The following is a 19,154-nucleotide window of genomic DNA, read 5'->3' on the forward strand; positions in this document are numbered from 1 at the left end:
AAGTGGTTGCGCCCGCTTCCGGCGGCCCTGTGCCTGTGCGGCGGGCGGCTCCTTCCCCGAGCTCCCGAGGCGGCGCGGCGCGGAGAAGTCGGGTCGTTGGTTCGCGTCGCGGGGCGGGGACGGAGCCGGGCTTCCGCGCGCTCCGGCGGGGAGGCATCCACGGCGCCCCGGGCCGGGCCCCCGCGCAGCAGTCCGCAGGCCCCAGGAGGGGAGGGCGATGGACGGCGCCTGCTGAGCTCTGGCCCCGCCCTGCTCCCTCTGCGGCTCGGGGGAGCCCAGGGCAGCCCCCCTGGGAGCGCCGCCCTGCCCGTCCCGGGGGGCAGGCTCTGAACCGCAGCCCCCGGGTCCTGCTGGCAGGTGCCGGGGCGAAGTGCGGGGCCTGCCCGAGGAGGGGCGGTGGCAGCACCTTTTCCCCCCGACTCTGATCCCGGCTCCGCCGGGCGAACGGGAGCCGCCATGGGGAGATAGCGCCGTTGCACTAGCGCCCAGCGGGCCCTGCCTTCCTGACCTGGGGCGGCGAGGAGCGGGCTCAAGGACCTGCCGGGCAGAGGCGCTGTTTGCTACTTGGAGGGTGGGCAGGGTCGGGGGCCGTGCAGTGGCCTCATCAGCGGGGCCTGCTGGGGAGGTGAGGAGAGGAGGGAGCGAGAGGGAGGTCCCCGAGGTGAGAGCAGCAGCAGGGCTGTGAGAAAGGGCGGGGACCGGTGAGGAGGAGGGGAGTGGAGGAGGGCTAGGCTGAGCCTCAGCCCCGCCTCCCTCCGGAGAGCCGAGCGTCGGGGGTGGTCGGGTTGCAGGGAGGTGCCCTCTGCCCCTGCCTCCAGCCCCTGGGAGGAGCCCGCTGAGGCCAGCTGTGCGGGGCTGGAGAGGGGCCTGTCGGGCTCTGGGCTGACCCTCCCTCCCTCCCTCTGTCCCCCCTGCAGGTCGCAGCCCAGGAAGCTGGCACCCTCCTGAGCTCAGGGCAGCCTGGGCAGGCGCTGGGCTACTGCTCGCTGGCCGTCCTGGCCGGTGGTGACAATGCCTGGCACCTGCGTCTGCGGGCCGCCTGCCTGGCCGAGCTGCGGGACTTTGGCCGGGCTCTCGGGGACCTGGACCGCGTGCTCCAGGAAGGTTCCGGGGACAGCGACCTCCCAACGCGGGCAGAGGACCTCTGCTCCCGGGGCCGCCTGCTGCTGAGCCTGGGGGACGAGACTGGGGCTGCAGGGGCCTTCGCCCAGGCCCTCAAGCTGGCCCCCACCGTGGCTCAGAGCAGCCTGTGGGAGCGGCCGGGCCGGGCCCCTGCCGCCCAAGCCTTGCTGTGCCACGGGCAGCGCTGTCTGGAGGATCGGCAGTATGCAGAGGCCTGGACGGCAGCTGAGGGTGGCCTCCTGCTGGACCCCCAGCACCGCGGCCTCAGGAGGCTGAGGACCAGCATCCGGAGGGAGGCGTCTGGCTGCCTGCTCCACTGACCGGGCTGCCTCCAGGCCCAGTTGTGGGGCCGCCCTGTCACTGTCACCTGATGCCCGACCCTGCAGTGCACCCGCCCGAGTCACGCAGGTGCTCACCCCACACCCGGGGCTCGGGCTGCAGAGAGGCAGCCCTGGTTCTTGTCCCTGGCTTCTGACCTGCAGGTTGGGCAGGAATGAGGCTGGATCCCTGTAGCCCTGGGGAGATGGAGCCGGCCTAGGAAGCCCTTCTCTGGGCGTGAAACGGCCCTTGACCTTGGCCTGACTCTCAGACTGGGTTCCTGCAGCACCTGGGCCTCCCTAAGGACAGAAGTCCCAAGCTGGGGCTTGTTTGCCAAGACCGGTGCTTTCATCCAGGTCCTTCTCCAGGGAACCCAGTGCCTCAGGCTGCCACCCACGGCCTCAGCTGATGTGGCTCCCCCCGCTACAGGCCCTTCCCCTGCCAAGCAGAGACTAGCTTGGGACCCCTAATGAGCAGAGCAGCCAGACTTCTACTTGACTGACATGGCAACACTGTAGGAAGGTAAAGGTGCTTCCCAGGTGGATTAAACTCCCACGCCTGTTTGCGGGGAAACCTCCCCCGGGGAGCAGAGGGGCCCAGCCTTGTCTCATCAGCATGGGTTCCTAGGGCCCAGGTCTGAGTTATGCAGGTTTTCTCTGTGCTCAGGAACGAGAGCCGTGCTGCACAGGCTGCCTTGGGCAGGTCAGGACCCCACGCACCTTCCTGAGCTCTGCCTCTGGGGACAAGACCAGGCCACCCGGCCCAGGCTGCGCTCTGCTTTCTCAGCTCTTAATTTGCTTCGTGCCTGGCTGCCCCCCTTCCTCTGCCCAGCACAGATCCACCTGCTCTCTCAGCTCGACACCCACCTCCCACCCACTTCCTCCATGGGCCCAGGCAGGGAGGTAGCCCCAGTCCTCGCACCATCCCCAGGGAGCAGGGAGGGTAGCCATACAGGGTTGGCAGCCCCCTTTCTCCGGCCATGCCCTCCCCATCACCCACCACGTGGGAGCCCTCAGCCCTCCCCACTGCCTTCGTCCTGTGGTGTCACCGAGCCCTGCTGGGCTGTGGCGCCTGGGGCTGAACAAGGGGCCAGTGCCTCCCACAGTGAGGACAAGGGCAGGGAGCCCAGAGAGTGGGGAGGGGACTCCATGGGGGGCGCTGCAGCCCCATTTCTCTACTTGCCTTCCCCACTGGGATCCTCGAGCAGTTCCTGGTTCTCCAAGATTTCCCAATGCAGGGTCCTCACTAGGCCACTCCATCCGTCCCCCCGTCTATTCATGTCCATCCGTGCATTCGTTGGCTCAACAAACATCTGCCAAGAAGGCTGAGGAACCAGTGTGGGCCAGGTTCAGAGACGCACGCAAGGGTCCACGTGGCTCAGATGGGCGATATGGCCCTAAGGCCCAGGGGTGAGGCTGGGCCCAGGGGTGAGGACAGGCCCAGGGCCAAGGTCAGCAGAGAAACGCCAGCCCCTGGTGGCAGGAGGGCAGAGGCCAACGGACGAGTCACCAGAGGCCCTCCCCACCCCCACGCCTGGTTTGCTCCTGCTGTCGTCCTCCCAAAAGTCCTGCCCCCAGCCTACTCTCAGGGCCATGCGGGAGCTTGTCACACTGAGCGTGTGGGTGCCCCGCTCCACCTCAGTTCCTCCAGGCGGCCCCACCTCAGCTCACTGGGGTTTCTCTGTCCCCAAGGGGCATCACCTCCCATCCCACAGCTCGTGTCCAACCGTCTCAGGTCAGCCTTTGCTTGGCCCAGTCCTGCTCCCTCCGTCACCCACCTCTGCCCTGAAGGCAGGCTGCCAGCCCCTGAGCACAGGGGGAGGGTCTTAGTTCCCTGGGCTCCCCCCACCACTGCGTGGCTCCAGGACTGAGCAGGCTCCCTGAGCGCTGGAGGATTCTAAGATGTGATTGATGCAGTAACACTCTCCCCGGCCAAGAGCTGGGACATTTCCAGGGCTGCCCAGGCCTCACCTGCTCCAGGAGCTGATGCTCTTTGCAGATTCACCTGCACTCCCTGGGCAGCCCCTGACCTGCTGTCCAGGGCCCCCTGCACCTCACTGCTGAGCTGGAGGCTGAGAACCCAGGCCCCAGTGTGCCCCAACAGGGGGTGTCCCACTCCTTGCAGCCTGGCTGCCCAGCCTCATCTCTGCCCTTGTCACTGGGCACCAGGACTGCCCACAGATGGGAGAGAAGCCGGGAAGATGGAGCTAACTGCTAGTCAACAAGCTCACCACCAGCGGGTCGTATGGCACTGCGTGTATTTTCCCAGAGGTCTTCACATACATTAGTCCTTTCTTTCCCACCCTAGAGACCCTGTGAAGTAAGCCTCATCGCATTCTGAAAGCTGGGAAAGGTCCAATATTTGCCAATCAAAGTTAGCCGGGGTGTCTAGGAGCCATACCCAGGCTCCTGGCTCTCAGGGAGGGTTCTGCAACAGAAGACAGCCCAGGGGGCCCTGCAGAGAGGGCCTCATCCTCCCCAGCTCCATGAGCAAAGTCTGTGCTGCCTCTCACCCTCCCTGTCTGCCCCAACGTTCATCAGGGACATTCCCACATCCACTTTGTCTGCAGGTACATGTGAGGGATGGCTGTTACCCCAACCTCACGCGGTAGCACCCAGGGGGACAAACCAAGCAAGACCTGGACAGCCTTCAGAGCAGATGAAAAGGTGGATCTAACTGACATCAGTCGGACTCTTACCCCAGAAGAGAGGCTGCACCTGCTTTTCACAAAATCACCACGTTTTAGGTTACCGGGAAAATGTTCGTGATAGGGTGTAGATAGCATTACCTAATCTCAAGACGATAAAGCCAGAAATGAACTTTTAAAAATTCCCTGCATGTGAAACAACTCTTGGGTCCAAGAGGAAACCAAATCTGGAATTGCAGAATGTTGGAAAAATAATCACAAAAACAGTCCAGGGAAGCCCCTGTAGAGCCCAGCCACAGCAGAGGGAAGTTCTGGCCCCAGGTACCAAGGTTACTAAGCACGGAAAATGACAATGAGTGAAGTGTGTGCTCAATTCAAGAGATTAGAAAAAGACGATTAACAGAGGAAATCAAAGGCAGTAATTAATAAGGGTAAAAAGCAGAAACTTACTAGAAACAGAAAAATGGAGGAACTAATAAACCCAAAATATGATTCGTCAAAAATCAAATAGATGAACCAAGAGCTAACTTAATCAAGAAAGATGGGAAAAGCTCAAAGACACAAAATTTTAAAAAGGGACAAGGACAAAATAAACACAGGAGATTTAAAGAATCATAAGAGGCTACTTTTCTCAATTCCACGCAAATAAATTTGAAGGCCTGGATGAAATGGATTCGTTCCTAGGAAAATATTATTTAACTAAACTGACTGGAGAGTAGACCTGAAACTTGCACAAGGTGGTGACCTCGGAGGGAAGGAGAAGGCTGGTGAGGAGCTTCCCCCAAAGCAGGTCCAGGCTCAGGTGGTGTCGGGAAATCTACAGGCCTTCAAAGAACGGTCGATTCCAACTGGCTTTAAACTACTTCACAGCCAAGGAAAAGGAGAAAAGCTTCCGAGTTCTTTTTTGAAGGAAGTGTCATCTCAACCAAGTGAAAGCCGCACGCCAAATTCATCTATGAGTGACCAGTTCAAAAACCCTAAGTGAAATACCAACAACCCTAAATCCAACGGCACGTTGAAAGAATAACACACTGTGAGCAGTGTAGACAGGAATGCAAGGATGGTTCAGTGAGAAATGTATTCATACAGTTTGTCATAGGAGGCATGCTAAGGAGGAAATAAGTCCTATGACCCCTGTGGGGGGCTGCAGTGGGCGGTACCGGTCACGCATGATGAATCCTCTCTGACACGTCTGTCTCCCTACGCCTCGGGATTCCTTCCTCTACATTACACCAGGGAAGTTTCAGCATCTCAGCTTAACTGTAGACGGCCTTCAGGCCCAGACTTCATTCAACCAAGTGAACTGTTGGAGTCGCTCCCAGCAGTGCACGTGAGCCAACACATTAAATTCAGATTCTCTGGTAGGTGCACCGGTATCATTAGAGCCAAGCCAAGCCAGTGCTCCAACACAGTGCCCTGCTGCGGTCCAACACCCGTACACTCCGTTCTCACGCACAATTCCCAGGTTCCTTGGTCTGAATTAATGAAATCTTGCAATTTTCAGGTATACGTGCCACTTCCTCCTGGGTCAGACTTTGTGCCTGACACCACCCTCCTGCAGCGTGCTGAGACTGGACCCTGCTTATGGGTCTCGAGTCAACAGACAGTGGGGAGGTTCGTGGAGGCTGAATAAGATGAGCATCCTCTTTGTAGGCCCCCCAGCCACATGAGGTTATCTCAGGGCTTTCTGAGGTCTTCCTCAGTCAGTGGAGGACAAACCACTCCCACTGGAAAGAGGGGCTTGGAGGACATCAGGGTGCGAGGTTCTCAGCACCACCTGAGCCCGACTAGATGTCCCCCTTCCTGGTGTCAGGGTCACATTCTTTCCCAATCAATGCCCTAAATTTCTCATAAGAAAATTAGTGAGGTTGTAAATGCAGCTGACGCTGTAGTTGTACAACTGACAGAATTAGACGTTACTTTTGACTTTTAGCAATGTCAGTCCTGTGCATGTGAGTAATGAGGGCTCCTTTGGGGGCTGCCGTGGGGGTCTCTGCTTCTCTGGCTGTGACCTGAGCGGAGAGTTCAGAGACCTGAGCTTGTCGTTTTCTCGCGTAAGTGCTCCAGGACATTCAGGAGACCAGCCCACCACTGTCCCTGTGGTTGTCACTCCCGTCCCAACAGCCACGTGCAGCAAGGCCCTTGACTCAGTCGGCACATCACAACCAACCACGGCGGCAGCCCTGTCACTCAGGAAGCCACTGGTACCGTGGAGTCACGTTTCCAAGGAGCTCGGCCCCCAGCCAGGCCCAGGGACCCACCAAGCCCATCCCCAAATCCAATCTTTGGGGAACCTGTGACAGGGACCACTCGTAGTACCAATTTATGTATCAGTTAGGGTCCACCCTGGAGAGAAACCACTCCTGTGACTCCATTAACAAGAATTTAATATAAAGTAGTGTTAATTAGTCATGAGTGTTACTATTATAACTGGGGTAACGGTAACACATGGGGTCATGGGAAGAGCAAGCACAGAGCTCAAAGACAGATGACCAGCCCCCCAAACAGGCTGTCAGCCGTCACCACCACCCTCGACTCCGTGGCCAAGCTCCTCTGCACGTGCCCGTCGCCCCCCCAGGTCCTGCCTGCGCACACGTTTGTGCCAGCGCCCGGCACTCTTCTTTCTGACTCCGTGACAGATCTCACAGGGGAGGGGATTGAGGCTGCAGCTATTGGGGCTGGGTTGGTGGCTTGATGACGGAGACCTGGGATGGGGTCAGACCCCCCTGGCCCCACTCCCACCTGTCCAGGACACCCAAGGCCTGACGTCAAGAGGCAGCTGGTGGGGGATCCCAGAGGCCCAGCTCTCGGCCCAGCCTTCCAGGTGCCTTGGACATGTCATGAGACCTCTCCCAGCCTGTCTGTCTTCTCTAAGTGGGCACCTTGTGTGTACCTGGAGTGGGGCTGGGCACACCCAGGGAGATGGGTTCCTGCCATGCTGAGGCCCAGAGACACGCCTGCTAGGTGGGGCTGGTCTTTGTGCAGAGGACAAGACCTGCCCCCAGACCATCCAGCCTGAGAGTGTGGGGCAGGGAGGGGACGGGCCCAGCAGTCAAGGGCAGGCTCTGCAGGGTCCAGGAGCAGCCCTCCAGAGGAGCAGCGATGGAGGCTAAATCCCTCTAGACCTGCCCTGGTCCCAGGACCCACGAGGGAAGGGTCACCCACCCCTCCCCCATGGTGGGCTGCCTCCTTGGACCCCAGAGCCGAGGCTGGGCCTCAGACCTCCATGTCCCACATCTGCTGCCCGAGGGACAGGGAAGCGTGGGCAAGGAGCCCCCAGGAGCCCCTGAGCTCTCCTGGGAGAAGGGAATAAAGTCACCGCGCAGGAACATCCTGGGTGGCAGTAGGGGCGTCTGTGTGTGTCAGTCTGGTGCATCCGGGGCCCTGGCTGGGGCTGAGGTCTGCAGCCCCCCGGCCTTTGGAGCCCCTTTCCCAACTTCTCTCGGCTGGCAGGTGTCCAAGCACCCAGCATAGCTTCGCTTGGTTCCCCCCAAACCTGCAAGTCTCAGCATCATGGCCTCTGGGAGGCGGCTGGGACCCCAGGCCCCTTACTTTCTGGCAGTTTCTGTTTTCACTGACAGAGCTGCAGATGGGAGGAACCAGTGATGGGATGGCCTCGGCGGGAAAGAGGGGCTGAGCTCCAGAGACCAGCCAGCCTCTGTGTCCACATGGCCTTGGAGGAGAGCGGGGGCCACTCTAGCTGGACATTGTAGAGTGTGGGTCCCCGAAGTCATCATGCTCTGGGAAGGAGCTTCTGGTTGACCGGGCTGGCCCCTGGCCACCCCCCGGCTCCCCAGGAAGGACAGTTCCGGCTCTTACTCCTCTGACCTTGACCGTATCTCCACTCGGACCAGTAGCCCACAGCCAGTCTGCCAGCTCCTCACTCTGGATAGGTTTCTGGGGGACAGCCAGGAGGCTGAAGATGTGGGTGGTGTCCAGGATCTGAGCCCCTCCCACGGCGGGGCCCACCTGACAGGCCACCTGAGCGTGGACTGGAATCTTCCAACAGGACTCGGCTCAGGCCTTCTAGTGAGGGAATGGCCATGAGGGGCTGTCTGCCACGAGACCCCGGCTCTGCGGCCTGCCTGCCCTGACTCTCTGACGGAGTCCCTGGGGCCTGGGGGACTACTGGTTCCGCGGGATTCTGAAACGGAAGCGGAACTGCACTGGTGACGGAGTCAGGCCTGAAGAAGCGAAGTCCGGGCTTTGCCCCAGGCCCCTGCCCGCACCAGTGGGGTGGGGGTGCCTGAGTCACACTCCAAAGCACTGGGGTGCCTCTGCCAAGCCCAGAAGCCCGTCTCCCACTCCCCTAGCCAGCGCCACCTACCACCTGGGGTTGGGGTCTGAGCCTCAAGTCCCTAGCGGCAGAAGGAGCAGCCGAGCCCCACGATAACCTAATGTGGGCGTCTCTGGGTGGGGACCCTGCCTGACAGCCCCACCCCACCCTATCATGATAAGCAGAGACACCCCCTCCTCCCCTGATACCCTGGCAAGACTCCCAGGACCCACCACCCTCCCTGGAGGCTGCAGAGAGGAACCCCATGTGGGGCCTTTGCAAACCCCACAGCCAGCGGGTTCTCTGGTCCCCAACCCTCGGGCAAGAGGGGCAGGGTGGGGAGAAGGGTCTGGCCTTCCTTCCCAGCAGCCTCTTTGGGCAGGGGGCCTGGTGCCCCAGGAGCTGCTCTCGGCCCCTCCCCCCACACCAAACCCCAATGGAACTCGCTGACTCTGAGCAGGAGAGGGTCCCGCCTCCAGGGCACCAGGCCGCATCACAAAGGAGGTCCCCCCAAGGCCCCACCTGACCTGACGCCCCACCTGGGAGACTCCTGCCTGGCCCAGCTCACAAGGTCCCTCCTGACCCAGCCTTCGGAGACCTGCTCCTGGGTGGCGGCCATTCCCGAGTGACCTGAAGGTGAGCGGAGTGAGGGGCCTGCCGGGCCAGGTTTCCCGGGCCATGAGAACACCCTCCAAGTGCCCAGCCATTTCCCCGGGGGGCCGGCGGGGCATGTAATGTGCCACCTCACCTGTCTCTGGAGCAGCACCCCCCACACAGTCCCCCTCCCGTAAGGACCCCCGTCTCCCTGGCCGGAGAAGCCTGAAGAGGCCGCGGGGTGCCCAGGGAGACAAGGACCTGGCTGCCGCAGACTGGCCGCTCCCTTGTCCTCAGTCCTCTGAAGGTTTTTCTGTGTACATGCCTTTCTGTCATATTGAGTTCCAGGAAGTAAGCAGGAAGGAAGTGGATTAGCAGAATGAGTGAGTGAATCCATTAGTTCCGATCAAAGAAGGGAGAGGCCAGTGAAACGAGCCACAAAGGCCAGACCTGGCCCACCTCGTTGATTCACTCGCTCGTTCGGCAGATGTTGGGTGATGCCTCTGGGTTGGTGGACTGCAGTCTAGGTGCCGGGGACCCAGGCAGACAGAGCCCCCTGCCCGGGCCCTGACGTTCCCACGGGGGAGGCGGACAATGGGAACAGAAATAAGGGCATAGATGCCAAGTCGCACGTCTGGTGGTGAAATAGAAATGAGGTCGGGGGCCAGGGCTGGAGCCAAGGCTGGCTGTGTTGAATATGGAGCCCAGGGGAGGCCTGGAGGGCGGTGACCTGGAGCAGGGACTTTCGGGGAGTGCAGCGGACATATGGGGATCTGGGGGTGCCGTGGGGAGGACGGTAGGGGGTGGGGAGAGAGGTAACAGGGCCATGGAGGGTGCTGAGATCAGAGCAGGCCTGGCTTCTCTCGGGTTGGGTCATGTGGCAGGTGATGCCCAGGGAGTTAAGACCCCCCAGGGAGTCAGGACAGAACTCAGGGGGACTCCTGGGTGTTGGCAGGTCAGAACATCTAACTCAGCCCTGATTGGTTCTCAGTGGCTGGACGCTTACCCGCCAAGGGCAGGACTGGGTCTGTGCTCCTCAGACTTCTCTCAAATGTCCAGCCCCACCTAGAGCAGGGGTCAGGACCAGACCCAAACATCAGCTGTGTGATGTCTGAGGACTGGAAGCCTGAAGCACAGGGGATCAGCCAGCTGCTCCCCAGGTGTCCAATCAAATTCCAGGGGCCAGGCTCTGAGCACCAGAAAAGGAGGTGCCCATGCACACACATGCACATGCATAGTCACACATGTGCACACTGGCTCATGCACTACTCACATGCACGTGTGTACATGCATACATATGCTTATGCACACACAGGAGCGCATGCACACAACTCACACACGTGCATACACACACAGGGATACACACATGCACACAGGGGACATGCATGCACACTCACACACAAGGGAGCACACGAAGACCTGAGAGCCACCCGTTCTCCCTGCCGGGTCCCAGGCGGTGCGCCCTCTCCCGCACACAGCAGCAGCCCTTGTGTCCTCACCACTGCCCTCTGCCTGGGAAGGTGTCCCCTCCAGGGACAGGGTAGGGGAGACCACAGGACCTGCACACCAGCCAGGCGACTGCTGGAGCTGGTCCTGCCATGTCCCTTCCTGGCGTGTGAGGTCACTGCCTGCCTGGATACCGGTCATTCTCATCTCCCCCCCTCACTGGCTCCTGGGCTCTAGGTAGGAGAGGTGGGCAGGGAGTCCAACGGCCCAAGTCACCTCCCAAAGGGTTTCCCAATTCCAGGACCCCCTCAGCACAAGGGCCCCAGGTGGTCCCCGCTACAGAAGCCCCTAGACAAGCACAGGGAGCTGAGCCTCCTGGGTCCACTGTGCCCACCCCAAGCTATGAGCAGAGCGGTCCCTGGACCACCTCCTGCCAATGAGCCCACTTGGAGAGGCCGACCTCAGGAAGAGACTGCCACCGTGGCCAGCAGGCTAGGCCACCACCCACCATCGGACACCCTTGACATTCAGAGACTCTAGTCCAGGGAGAGGGTAGAAAGCCCTGAGACTCGGGCCTGAGGCCCAGGGGGATAGATTGGAAGATGGAGAGAGGGGCTGAGCATCCAGAAATGACCCGGCACCTGCTCCCAGACAGCATCGGTCCCTGCCAGCCTCAGGCAGGGCCTCAGAAGCTCCACACCGCGTCTCCCCTGCCCTGGTGTCCCCACCCTGGGTGGACACCGCCCCTGCCCTTGCCCTTGGGCTTGCTCAGCTGTGCACTTTCCCCGTCTAGAGACTTGGTGATGGGGAAGTCCGAAAGCCCAGTGAGGATGGTGGAGATCGCTGGCCGGTGGGGGCAGATGCACCGAAGCTTCCTGGAGGGGGGGCTGCTGCTGCTGCTGCTCCTGGTGACAGGCGCCCTGGTGGCCCTGGGCCTCCTCTACGCCAACAGCAGAGGTGAGTGAGGGCACCCCCTCCCCCCAGGCCCACCCCCAACCTCCAAAGGGTCTGCATGGCTGCCCACCCTGGACAAGCCAGCCTTGTCAAATGGGGCAGGCAGCATCTGCCCTGGGCACAGGAGGCTGCAGGGCTGTGCAGCAGACCCGAGAGGAGGGGCACTGACCTGCGGGGGCGGGGGGCCCCTTCCAGAAGGCCCTGCCCAGGCACAGGCTGGTGCACAGCTGGTTCTGCAGGCTCTGAGCCCGCCGGCCTCTGGGGGACGCCTGAGATGCCGCAGACTGGGTCACCCGCCCCAGCCGCGCAGCCCCCTCCCCTCCGGCTGGAAGCGCAGCTCCGCTGCACAGCGCACTGCAGTTGCCAGCCAGCCGGCAGCAGGAACCCACACTCCAGCGCCGGGGACCACGGCGCAGCGTCCCTCCCACCTGCCCGGGCTCACCTGCCACCACCATGGCTGCCACCCTGAGGAAGGGACCTGCTGGGAACCTCCTCCTCTGGCCCGCTGGAGGTCCGGGTCAGGGGGGCCTTGGCTTCCCAGACAGGCTCTGCTTGTTGCAAGATGGTGGGAGGGGCTGGGCTGGGGTCCCAGAGAGATGGGGGCACAGCCAGGGCTGCCCTGCAGGAACACCCTCCACTTGCAGCCCCTTCCCCATCCCCCACCCAGGCTGATGTGAGAGAGCGGGGACTGTCCACCTCAGGTGAGGGACACAGCAGGGGCTCACATGCAGGCATGGTCAATCCAAGCTTCCCTATGCAGCACAGCCTCAGGGGCACGTCCATACGGTGCACACAAGCCAGCAGGTGTGGGGCGCCCTTCCCAAGGGTGGGTGGGCTCAAGACTCAGGAAAATCTGCAGGGGAAGTGCTCACGGGGCATTCTCAACAATAGGGTGTCACAGCCTTTGAATGTTCCCTCCCTGGCAGGAGCGGTCTGCACCACAGTGGGACCATGGTCCATCCCTGGGCAAGGCTGTTTCTGGGAACCAGAAGTGGGTACAGCCTATGAATGTAGTGGGCGTCCCCCACTGGGGCTATTCCCACCTGACCAGGTGCCTGACTGGACCCTGCCAGCCGCTGCGGTCTCTGGCCCCTCCAGTCTCCTGCCAGGGTAGATGGGCGCTGCCCACTCCCTGGGCACCGGGCAGAGGGAAGGGTCACTTGCTGCATGGAGAGCCCTGGGGAGCCCAGACCCTTGGGGAATCTCCATGCAGGGCTCACCAGGCTGAAAACATCTGGTTTACAGGCTTCCAGGGGAGAGGGCTGACCCCTCACCCCAGCCGGGGGTGCAAGGGGGCCCTTCCTCTTCCAGGTAGTGCCGAGCAGCATGAGCCCACCCGACAGGAGGGACCCTCCCTGCCCAGCCTGCCTCCTCCTCGTGGTTCCCTAAACAAAAGTGGGGTCTCTGCCAGGGCTCCTCAGTCAAGACCCCAGTGCCCCCACCCCCAAAAATGACCCCATAGCCGATCTTGGCATCAGGTTCTGGTTGAGTTCATGGAAGGGTTCATACGCAGAGTTATTATTTATTTCTAAGTATTTTCCCATTTCCACTATATATTTTTTTCATGGATTCATAAGTTGTTTAGAAATCTTTTTTTTTTTTAATTTCTAGATGCATGGAGATTTTTTTAGTTATCTTTTTTACTGGTTTCTAACCTAATTGCACTCCTGTCAGAAACCATGGTTTATGACGTGCTGATTCTCTGGTATTTGCCGAGCTTGCTGTGGGGCTAATACGTGGTCAGTTTTATAAGCGATCCGCGTGTGCTTGTGGGATGCACCCATCACTAAATGTCAGATGAAGGGGAGATACAGATATACATGCATCCGTTAGATGGATCAAATCCTCTCTATATTTGCTTTTTTTCATTTTCTTGATCTTTTACTTACTGAAAGCTCCTGCACTAGAGAACTACCCAATTTCATTGTAGTTATGTCAAGTATTCATTTGAAGGCTACGTTATTATGTGAATACAAATTTAGACTTTATCTTCCACTACATAAAATTGTGTAGTGACCCTTTCTATCTTAACAATGCCTTTTGCCTTAAATTCTGTTTTGTTTTAAATTGTTTTGTCTGATATGAATATAAGTACTCATCAGCATTTGCTTAGTCGGTTTTTGAATTGAAACTTTTTGTGTCTTTAGCTTCAGATGTGTCTCTTGCAGCAGTGTATTCCTGGGTTTCAGCCCATCTTTCCTGGAGGATTCAGTCTACTGATGCTCACTGTGATTGCTGAAATGGACGATTTTTCTGTTGTGTTCTTTTTGCTTCTTATGTCTCTTTTTTTGTCTTTTCTTGCCTTCTTTTGGATTGATCTCTTATTTCTCACTCCGTTTCCCTCAACTAGCTTGGAAGTTTTGTATGTCTATCCTTTTAATGGTTATCCTAGATTTTTGGTTTTAATATTTGTTACTTTAAAAGTTATAGATAAACCTTTTTCAGAAAATGAAATGTTTTTATAAAAATTACTGTGTGAAATGCAGTCTCACGCTGGCAGTCCTGTCCATCCTAGAATTCTGCTCCTCAGAAGCAGCCGCATCCCTTGTCTAGCGCAGAGTCAGCAAACTATGGCCCGTGGGCCAAATCTGGCCCTCTGCCTGTTTTTGTAAATAAAGTTTTATTGGAACACGGCTGTGGCCCCTCATTTATGTATTGTCCATGGCTGCTTTCATGCTACAAGAGCTAAGTTGAGTCGGTGAGACAGAGTCTGTATGTGGCTCACAAAGCCAAAATACTTACTGTCTGGCCCTTTACAGAAAAATATTGCCAATCCCTGGACCGGAGTGTCTTCTCGTGTTCTAAACCTGGTCTTCGAATCTTTCTCTAGCACTGTAGAGTGTTACATCATGGGGAGGGATTATAAGGTTGTGGTTAAACCCAGGCTCCTGGGTCTGACACCTGGCTGGGCATGCCAGCTCCCCCAGACCCTGGCCATGTGACCTTGGAAGGTTTCCTTCATCACTCTGTGCCTCGGTTTCCTCATCTGTAAAATGGAACATAACATAGGATGTACGTTAGAGGCTTACTTGAGGGTTCAATGATTTAATACATCAGTAACACTTAGGGAAATGTCTGTCATGTGTTCATGATCAGTTTTAGTAGCAAACTATCAGATTTTGTCATTGACCCGCTGTCGGTATTATTACTGATGTCTTGAATGGAAGGCAGGTTTAGCTCCTTAAGCACCCAGGCCCCCATCCTACCAATACAGGTATATCATTGCTTTTGGGTAAATCCCTATTCATCATTTCCAGTATTTCTACTGAGTGTTTTTCGCGGCTGAGCTACGAAGAATACTGGGGTTACATTTCCTTTCCTTGTCGTTATTTGGTTTCCTTATTAATAGCTGCCTTAAGGAGTTTCGCTTTTTCTGTCAAATTATTTTATTACAGGTCTGTCTTTGTCCATCTTAAATATCAACCTCGTGCTTGTGAACCATACTTAGTTAATCGTGGGGTGCCGTAGCGTGCGCTCGAGTACAGGCGCTCAGAGTTCACAAGGGCACTTACCGTTAATTACCCTACATGTACGTCCATCCAAAATGACTTTTCTGAATCTTAAATTCTTTCCCTATCCTTTCTGATCTTCTCTCCAAACAGTTCTTAAAAAGTGAGCAGCTTTTAATGTTGCGCAAGTAGTTACAATTCGCCGTCTCCTGCAAAAGGCGACACGCGGATGAAGAAGTCCTCTGACAGCGTCTAAACTGGAACCCCGCCCAGCGCCTGCTGATACTGACCGTGCGGCCTGGGGGCCTGGTCCGCCTCAGCGCAGCTTTCGCTCTTGTAATAAGAGGACATTAGGCTAAATCTCTGAGATCCTGTTCTCTCTGAAGGCCAACAAATCCATAAATCTGCAAAAGAGGGTCGTTTGTGCTCCACATCACAATTGCTAGGTCGTTATCAGGTGTGAGAAGGTGGCCTGAGCCTACACAGATGCGAGGTTTATCATTATCTTCCCAGAATCTCGTGAATTCTAGATCTAGGTGAGCCTTACCAGGCTCTGTCACCTTATTTTAAAACAAAACAAAAACCTTCCCAATGCTCTTCATTCTTTACGTAAATCCAAATTCCCATCTGGCATCATTTTGCTTTTCCCTGAAGAACTTGCTTTAACATTTATGGTAGTCCAAGTGTGCTGGAAATGAATTCTTCCAGCTTTTGTCTGAAAATGCCTTTCTTTCTTCTGCATTATATATATATCCCATATATATATGGGTACAGGCTCTAGGCTTCTGGGTTGACTGGGTCTTTTTCCCCCATGGCTCCGTTGCCTTCCGGCTCCCCTAGCTTCTGATGAAAAGTCTGCTGTACCTCCTATCTTTGCTCCTCTCCACTGTTTCTTCCTTCTTTGGTTGCCCTTGGATTTCTCTCTTTATCTTTGGTTTACAGCAGTGTGACTGTGGTGTGTCTAGGGGTGGGGTGTGTGTGCGCAAGTATTTTTCTATTTATGCTGTGCTCTTTGGAATTTGGGGTTTTGTTGTCTTTCACTAATTTTGGAAAATTCTCAGCCATTGTCTCTTCAAATATTTCTTCTGTCCCTTTATCTGTCTCTCTCTTTCTGGGACTCCGCATATGTGTCTGTTGGATGGGTTGATGTTATCCCACAATATTTGGATGGACTGTTCAGCTCTTCTTCACTCTTTTACTCTTGTGATACAGTTTGAAGAGTTTGACCCTAATTAGTCTTCAAGTTCACCAGTTCCTTCCTCAGCCGTATCCAACGTGCTGGTGAGCCAGTCAGAGAAATCCTTCCCCCTAGTAATGAGCTATCTGTTCGTGCATGCTATCCACCTTTTCCATTAGATTCTTTAACATAATAATCACAGTTCTTTTGAAGTCCTGCTCTGATAGTGCCAATATCTGGGCTGTCTCTGTGTCTGGTTCCATTGATTACTCTATCTCATAGTGAGGGATTACGTTTTCTTGCTTTTGTGTGTGTGTGTCTCATACATTTTTACTGAAGGCAGGGTCCTGAGAGCAACAGCAGAGACTGAAGTGAATAGTATTTGCATCCAGAAAGGGGCACACTTGTTCTTCTGTTGGTCTGTCAGTGTGAAGGATTGAATCAGTCTAGTCAGAAGTTAGCTGATTGGGGTTTGTTTTTGCCATTGATACCCCCAGTGCAGCACAGACTTCAGACTCCTCCAGCGATGGGCTCCGATCACCCTGTGCTTAGAGAAGTGGGCCTCGGGTTCTTGAAGGCTTTTCCCCCATTCCTGCTCCAGCCTTTGCTTTCAGCAGTGGCCAGAAGGCGACCAGGAAAACAGTTTCAGAGAATGAAGAGCCCCTCCAAGCAGAGATGAGATTGTTCCATCTTTGATAGGACCCAGGAGTAAGAGATGGCCACCACACAAGTGGGTAAGAAGAAAGATACTTCATTTCCACTCATTCTATCAGCCAAAGCAAGCCTCATGGGCAAACCCGCCATGAAGAGGGGGAGAATCTCCTCTTCTCCTCAGCGAGAGCAACTGCAAAGTCATGTGGCAAAGGCGTGGATGCAGAGAGGAGCCGAGATTTGGGGCCATGATGCCATCTTCCACACATTCTAGATCAGGTTATCCCAAAATATGAAATCCTTGGGGCTCTACTTGTGCTGTTTGCTGTTTCTCACTCGTGGAAGCTTGTCTTTTCATAAACGTAAATCCGTGTTCAAATTGGCTTTATCTGTGAGAATCCTGTGTTACTCAGGGTGAGAAAGTTTCCCTCTGGAGAATACGCATGTTTGTTTCCATCAGGCGCCTTGGGATGCTACCAGCCTGGGAGGGACTGCTCAAAATTAACTTCTCTGAGGTTTCCTTGACCACATGGTCATATAAACTCATCCCCAACACCTGCATGACAACCAGCCTGCAATCATGCAGTCTCTGAGGAGGGTGGTTATTTTCCACCCAGCAAAGTTCCTCATAGCCCTCCTTTGCTTAAGAGAGAGATGGGAGGCGGAGAGAGACAGAGAGAAGAAAAAATTCTTTGAATCAAGGCCTTATTCAAATCAAGGCCAACCTTCAGGAGAATAAAACTTTCATAGGAAGTGTCAAAATTATTTTTTTTAATGTAGAGAATCTGTGAAAATAATTCACATTTTACAGAAGTCATACCAGCAAATATAAAAGAACAAAGAGTAGATTACGTGTCGGTCGGGTATTAAGGAAAGCTGCTCCCTCCGGGTAGCACGAAGGAGAAGAACAGCCATGTGTGGGGTCTGTTTGCTGTGAGTCCTGTTGGCCCTACTTTAGGGTTAGGGGTGGGCTCCATCCTATTCAGTCTTGGTGTCAGAGGGCGCTTGCTGTTTTGCTTTTTCTCTTGCTCATAAGAACAAAGATTTTGAGTAAGAATATGAGGGCTGGAAGTCCACACTCTACCACTTGCTGGTGACGTGACCTTGCGTGTGTCGGCCCACCTCCCTGTCGGTTTTCTCATCAGGAAAGTGGAGATGGTGACACTGACAAGCTTCCTGTGATAATTTAAGGAGGCAATGTAAGTCAAAGGGCAATGTAGAAAAACATGCATCTAAGTCAGTTTGGGAAATGTTGCCTCAAAAGCCCACTGTATCCTCAGGCAACTCTTTTTTTTCTTGCTTGAGGAAGATTCACCCTGTGCTATCATCCACTGCCGACCTTCCTCTTTTTATTTATTTATTTTTCTTAGTGAGGAAGATTGGCCCTGAGCTAAAATCTGTGCCCATCTTCCTCTTTCTTTTTTTGTATGTGGGATGCCGCCGTAGCATGGCTTGATAAGTGATGTGTAGGTCTGCTCCCAGGATCCAAACCTGTGAATCCTGGGCCACTGAAGCAGAGCACGAAAACTTAACCACTGCACCACTGGGCTGGTCCTCAATCTTCCTTTTTTTGTATGTGAGCCACTGCCACAGCATGGCCACTGACCGACAAGTGGTGCCCGGGAACTGAACCCAGGCCACTGAAGCAGAATGCACCAAATCTAACCCCTAGGCCACTAGGGCGGCCCCTCAGGCAACTCTTGAGCTGTAGCATCTGATGAACTTATCCTGGGAGTCCCCCAACCAGCAGGTTATGGCAGCTCGTGCTGGGGATTGTGGGGGAAATGGAAGAGGGATGCGAGCATGCAGGAGGCATGGAGTTGCCTCTTCAGTCTGGTAGTTTGTTCTGGATGTCTGACTAGACTGGAAGCCAATTAATCAGAGGCATGGTTTGGGTCTCCCATAACACTTTTTTTTAAAAAAAGAATAGGCTTATTTTTTAAAGATTGGCACCTGAGCTAACACCTGTTGCCATTCTTCTTTCTTTTTCTTCTTCTTCTCTCCCAAGCCCCCCAGTACATAGATGTATATTCTAGTTGTGGGTCCTTCTAGGTGTGGCATGTGGGACGCCGCCTCAGCATGGCTTGATGAGAAGTGCCCTGTCCATCCCCAGGATCTGAACTGGAGAAACCCTGGACCACTAAAGCGGAGCGCACGAACTTAACCACTCGGCCACAGAGCCGGTCCCTCCGATAACACTTGATTCACCCTATTTACCTTTATTTTCCCCTTCTGGTGCTCACCATTCCTTCCCACCAATCTGGGCTTCCAACTGGTTTCATGTTCTATCTGCATGGAGACATTTCTTTAGTGTGTGTTGTAGTGCACTTGTGATGGAGACAAATCTCTCAGCTTTTATCTGAAAAGTCTTTATTTCACTCTCGATTTTTAAATATATTTTTCCTGGGTATAGTATTCTAAGTTGATAGTTCTTTTTTCTTTCAAGAGTTCATTCCATCACCTTCCAACCTCCATTGTTTGTGATGAGAGCTTGGCCATGATTCTCATTGTTGTGCCCCT

At 55.6% G+C, this 19,154-nt stretch overlaps 2 protein-coding genes across 5 annotated transcripts in view; both read left to right on the top strand.

The window, feature by feature from the left end:
* The window catches only part of TTC34 (tetratricopeptide repeat domain 34), a 30,008-nt gene extending 20,805 nt beyond the window's left edge, over nt 1–9,203 (top strand). Inside the window, exons 9-10 of one of the 4 annotated variants that reach the window (XR_011503680.1) lie at nt 918–1,962; nt 4,010–9,203. Coding sequence is in view for 1 of the 4 variants with exons in the window: in XM_014862440.3 (XP_014717926.3) it covers nt 918–1,442 (525 nt within the window). In the remaining 3 variants the exon portion in view is untranslated. Of the gene's footprint in view, nt 1–917 lie in introns of all 4 variants that reach the window. The other 3 variants (XR_011503679.1, XR_011503678.1, XM_014862440.3) reach the window with 3 other exon arrangements.
* Nucleotides 9,204–10,688: 1,485 nt separating this feature from the next.
* Nucleotides 10,689–19,154, top strand: part of MMEL1 (membrane metalloendopeptidase like 1) — a 34,934-nt gene continuing 26,468 nt past the window's right edge. The window contains exon 1 of the mRNA XM_070511291.1: nt 10,689–11,360. Within this exon, the coding sequence (XP_070367392.1) occupies nt 11,006–11,360 (355 nt within the window). The 5' untranslated portion in view covers nt 10,689–11,005. The remainder of the gene's footprint in view (nt 11,361–19,154) is intronic.

This window comes from Equus asinus, chromosome 5, assembly GCF_041296235.1.
Source record: "Equus asinus isolate D_3611 breed Donkey chromosome 5, EquAss-T2T_v2, whole genome shotgun sequence".
NCBI classification, from domain to species: domain Eukaryota; kingdom Metazoa; phylum Chordata; class Mammalia; order Perissodactyla; family Equidae; genus Equus; species Equus asinus.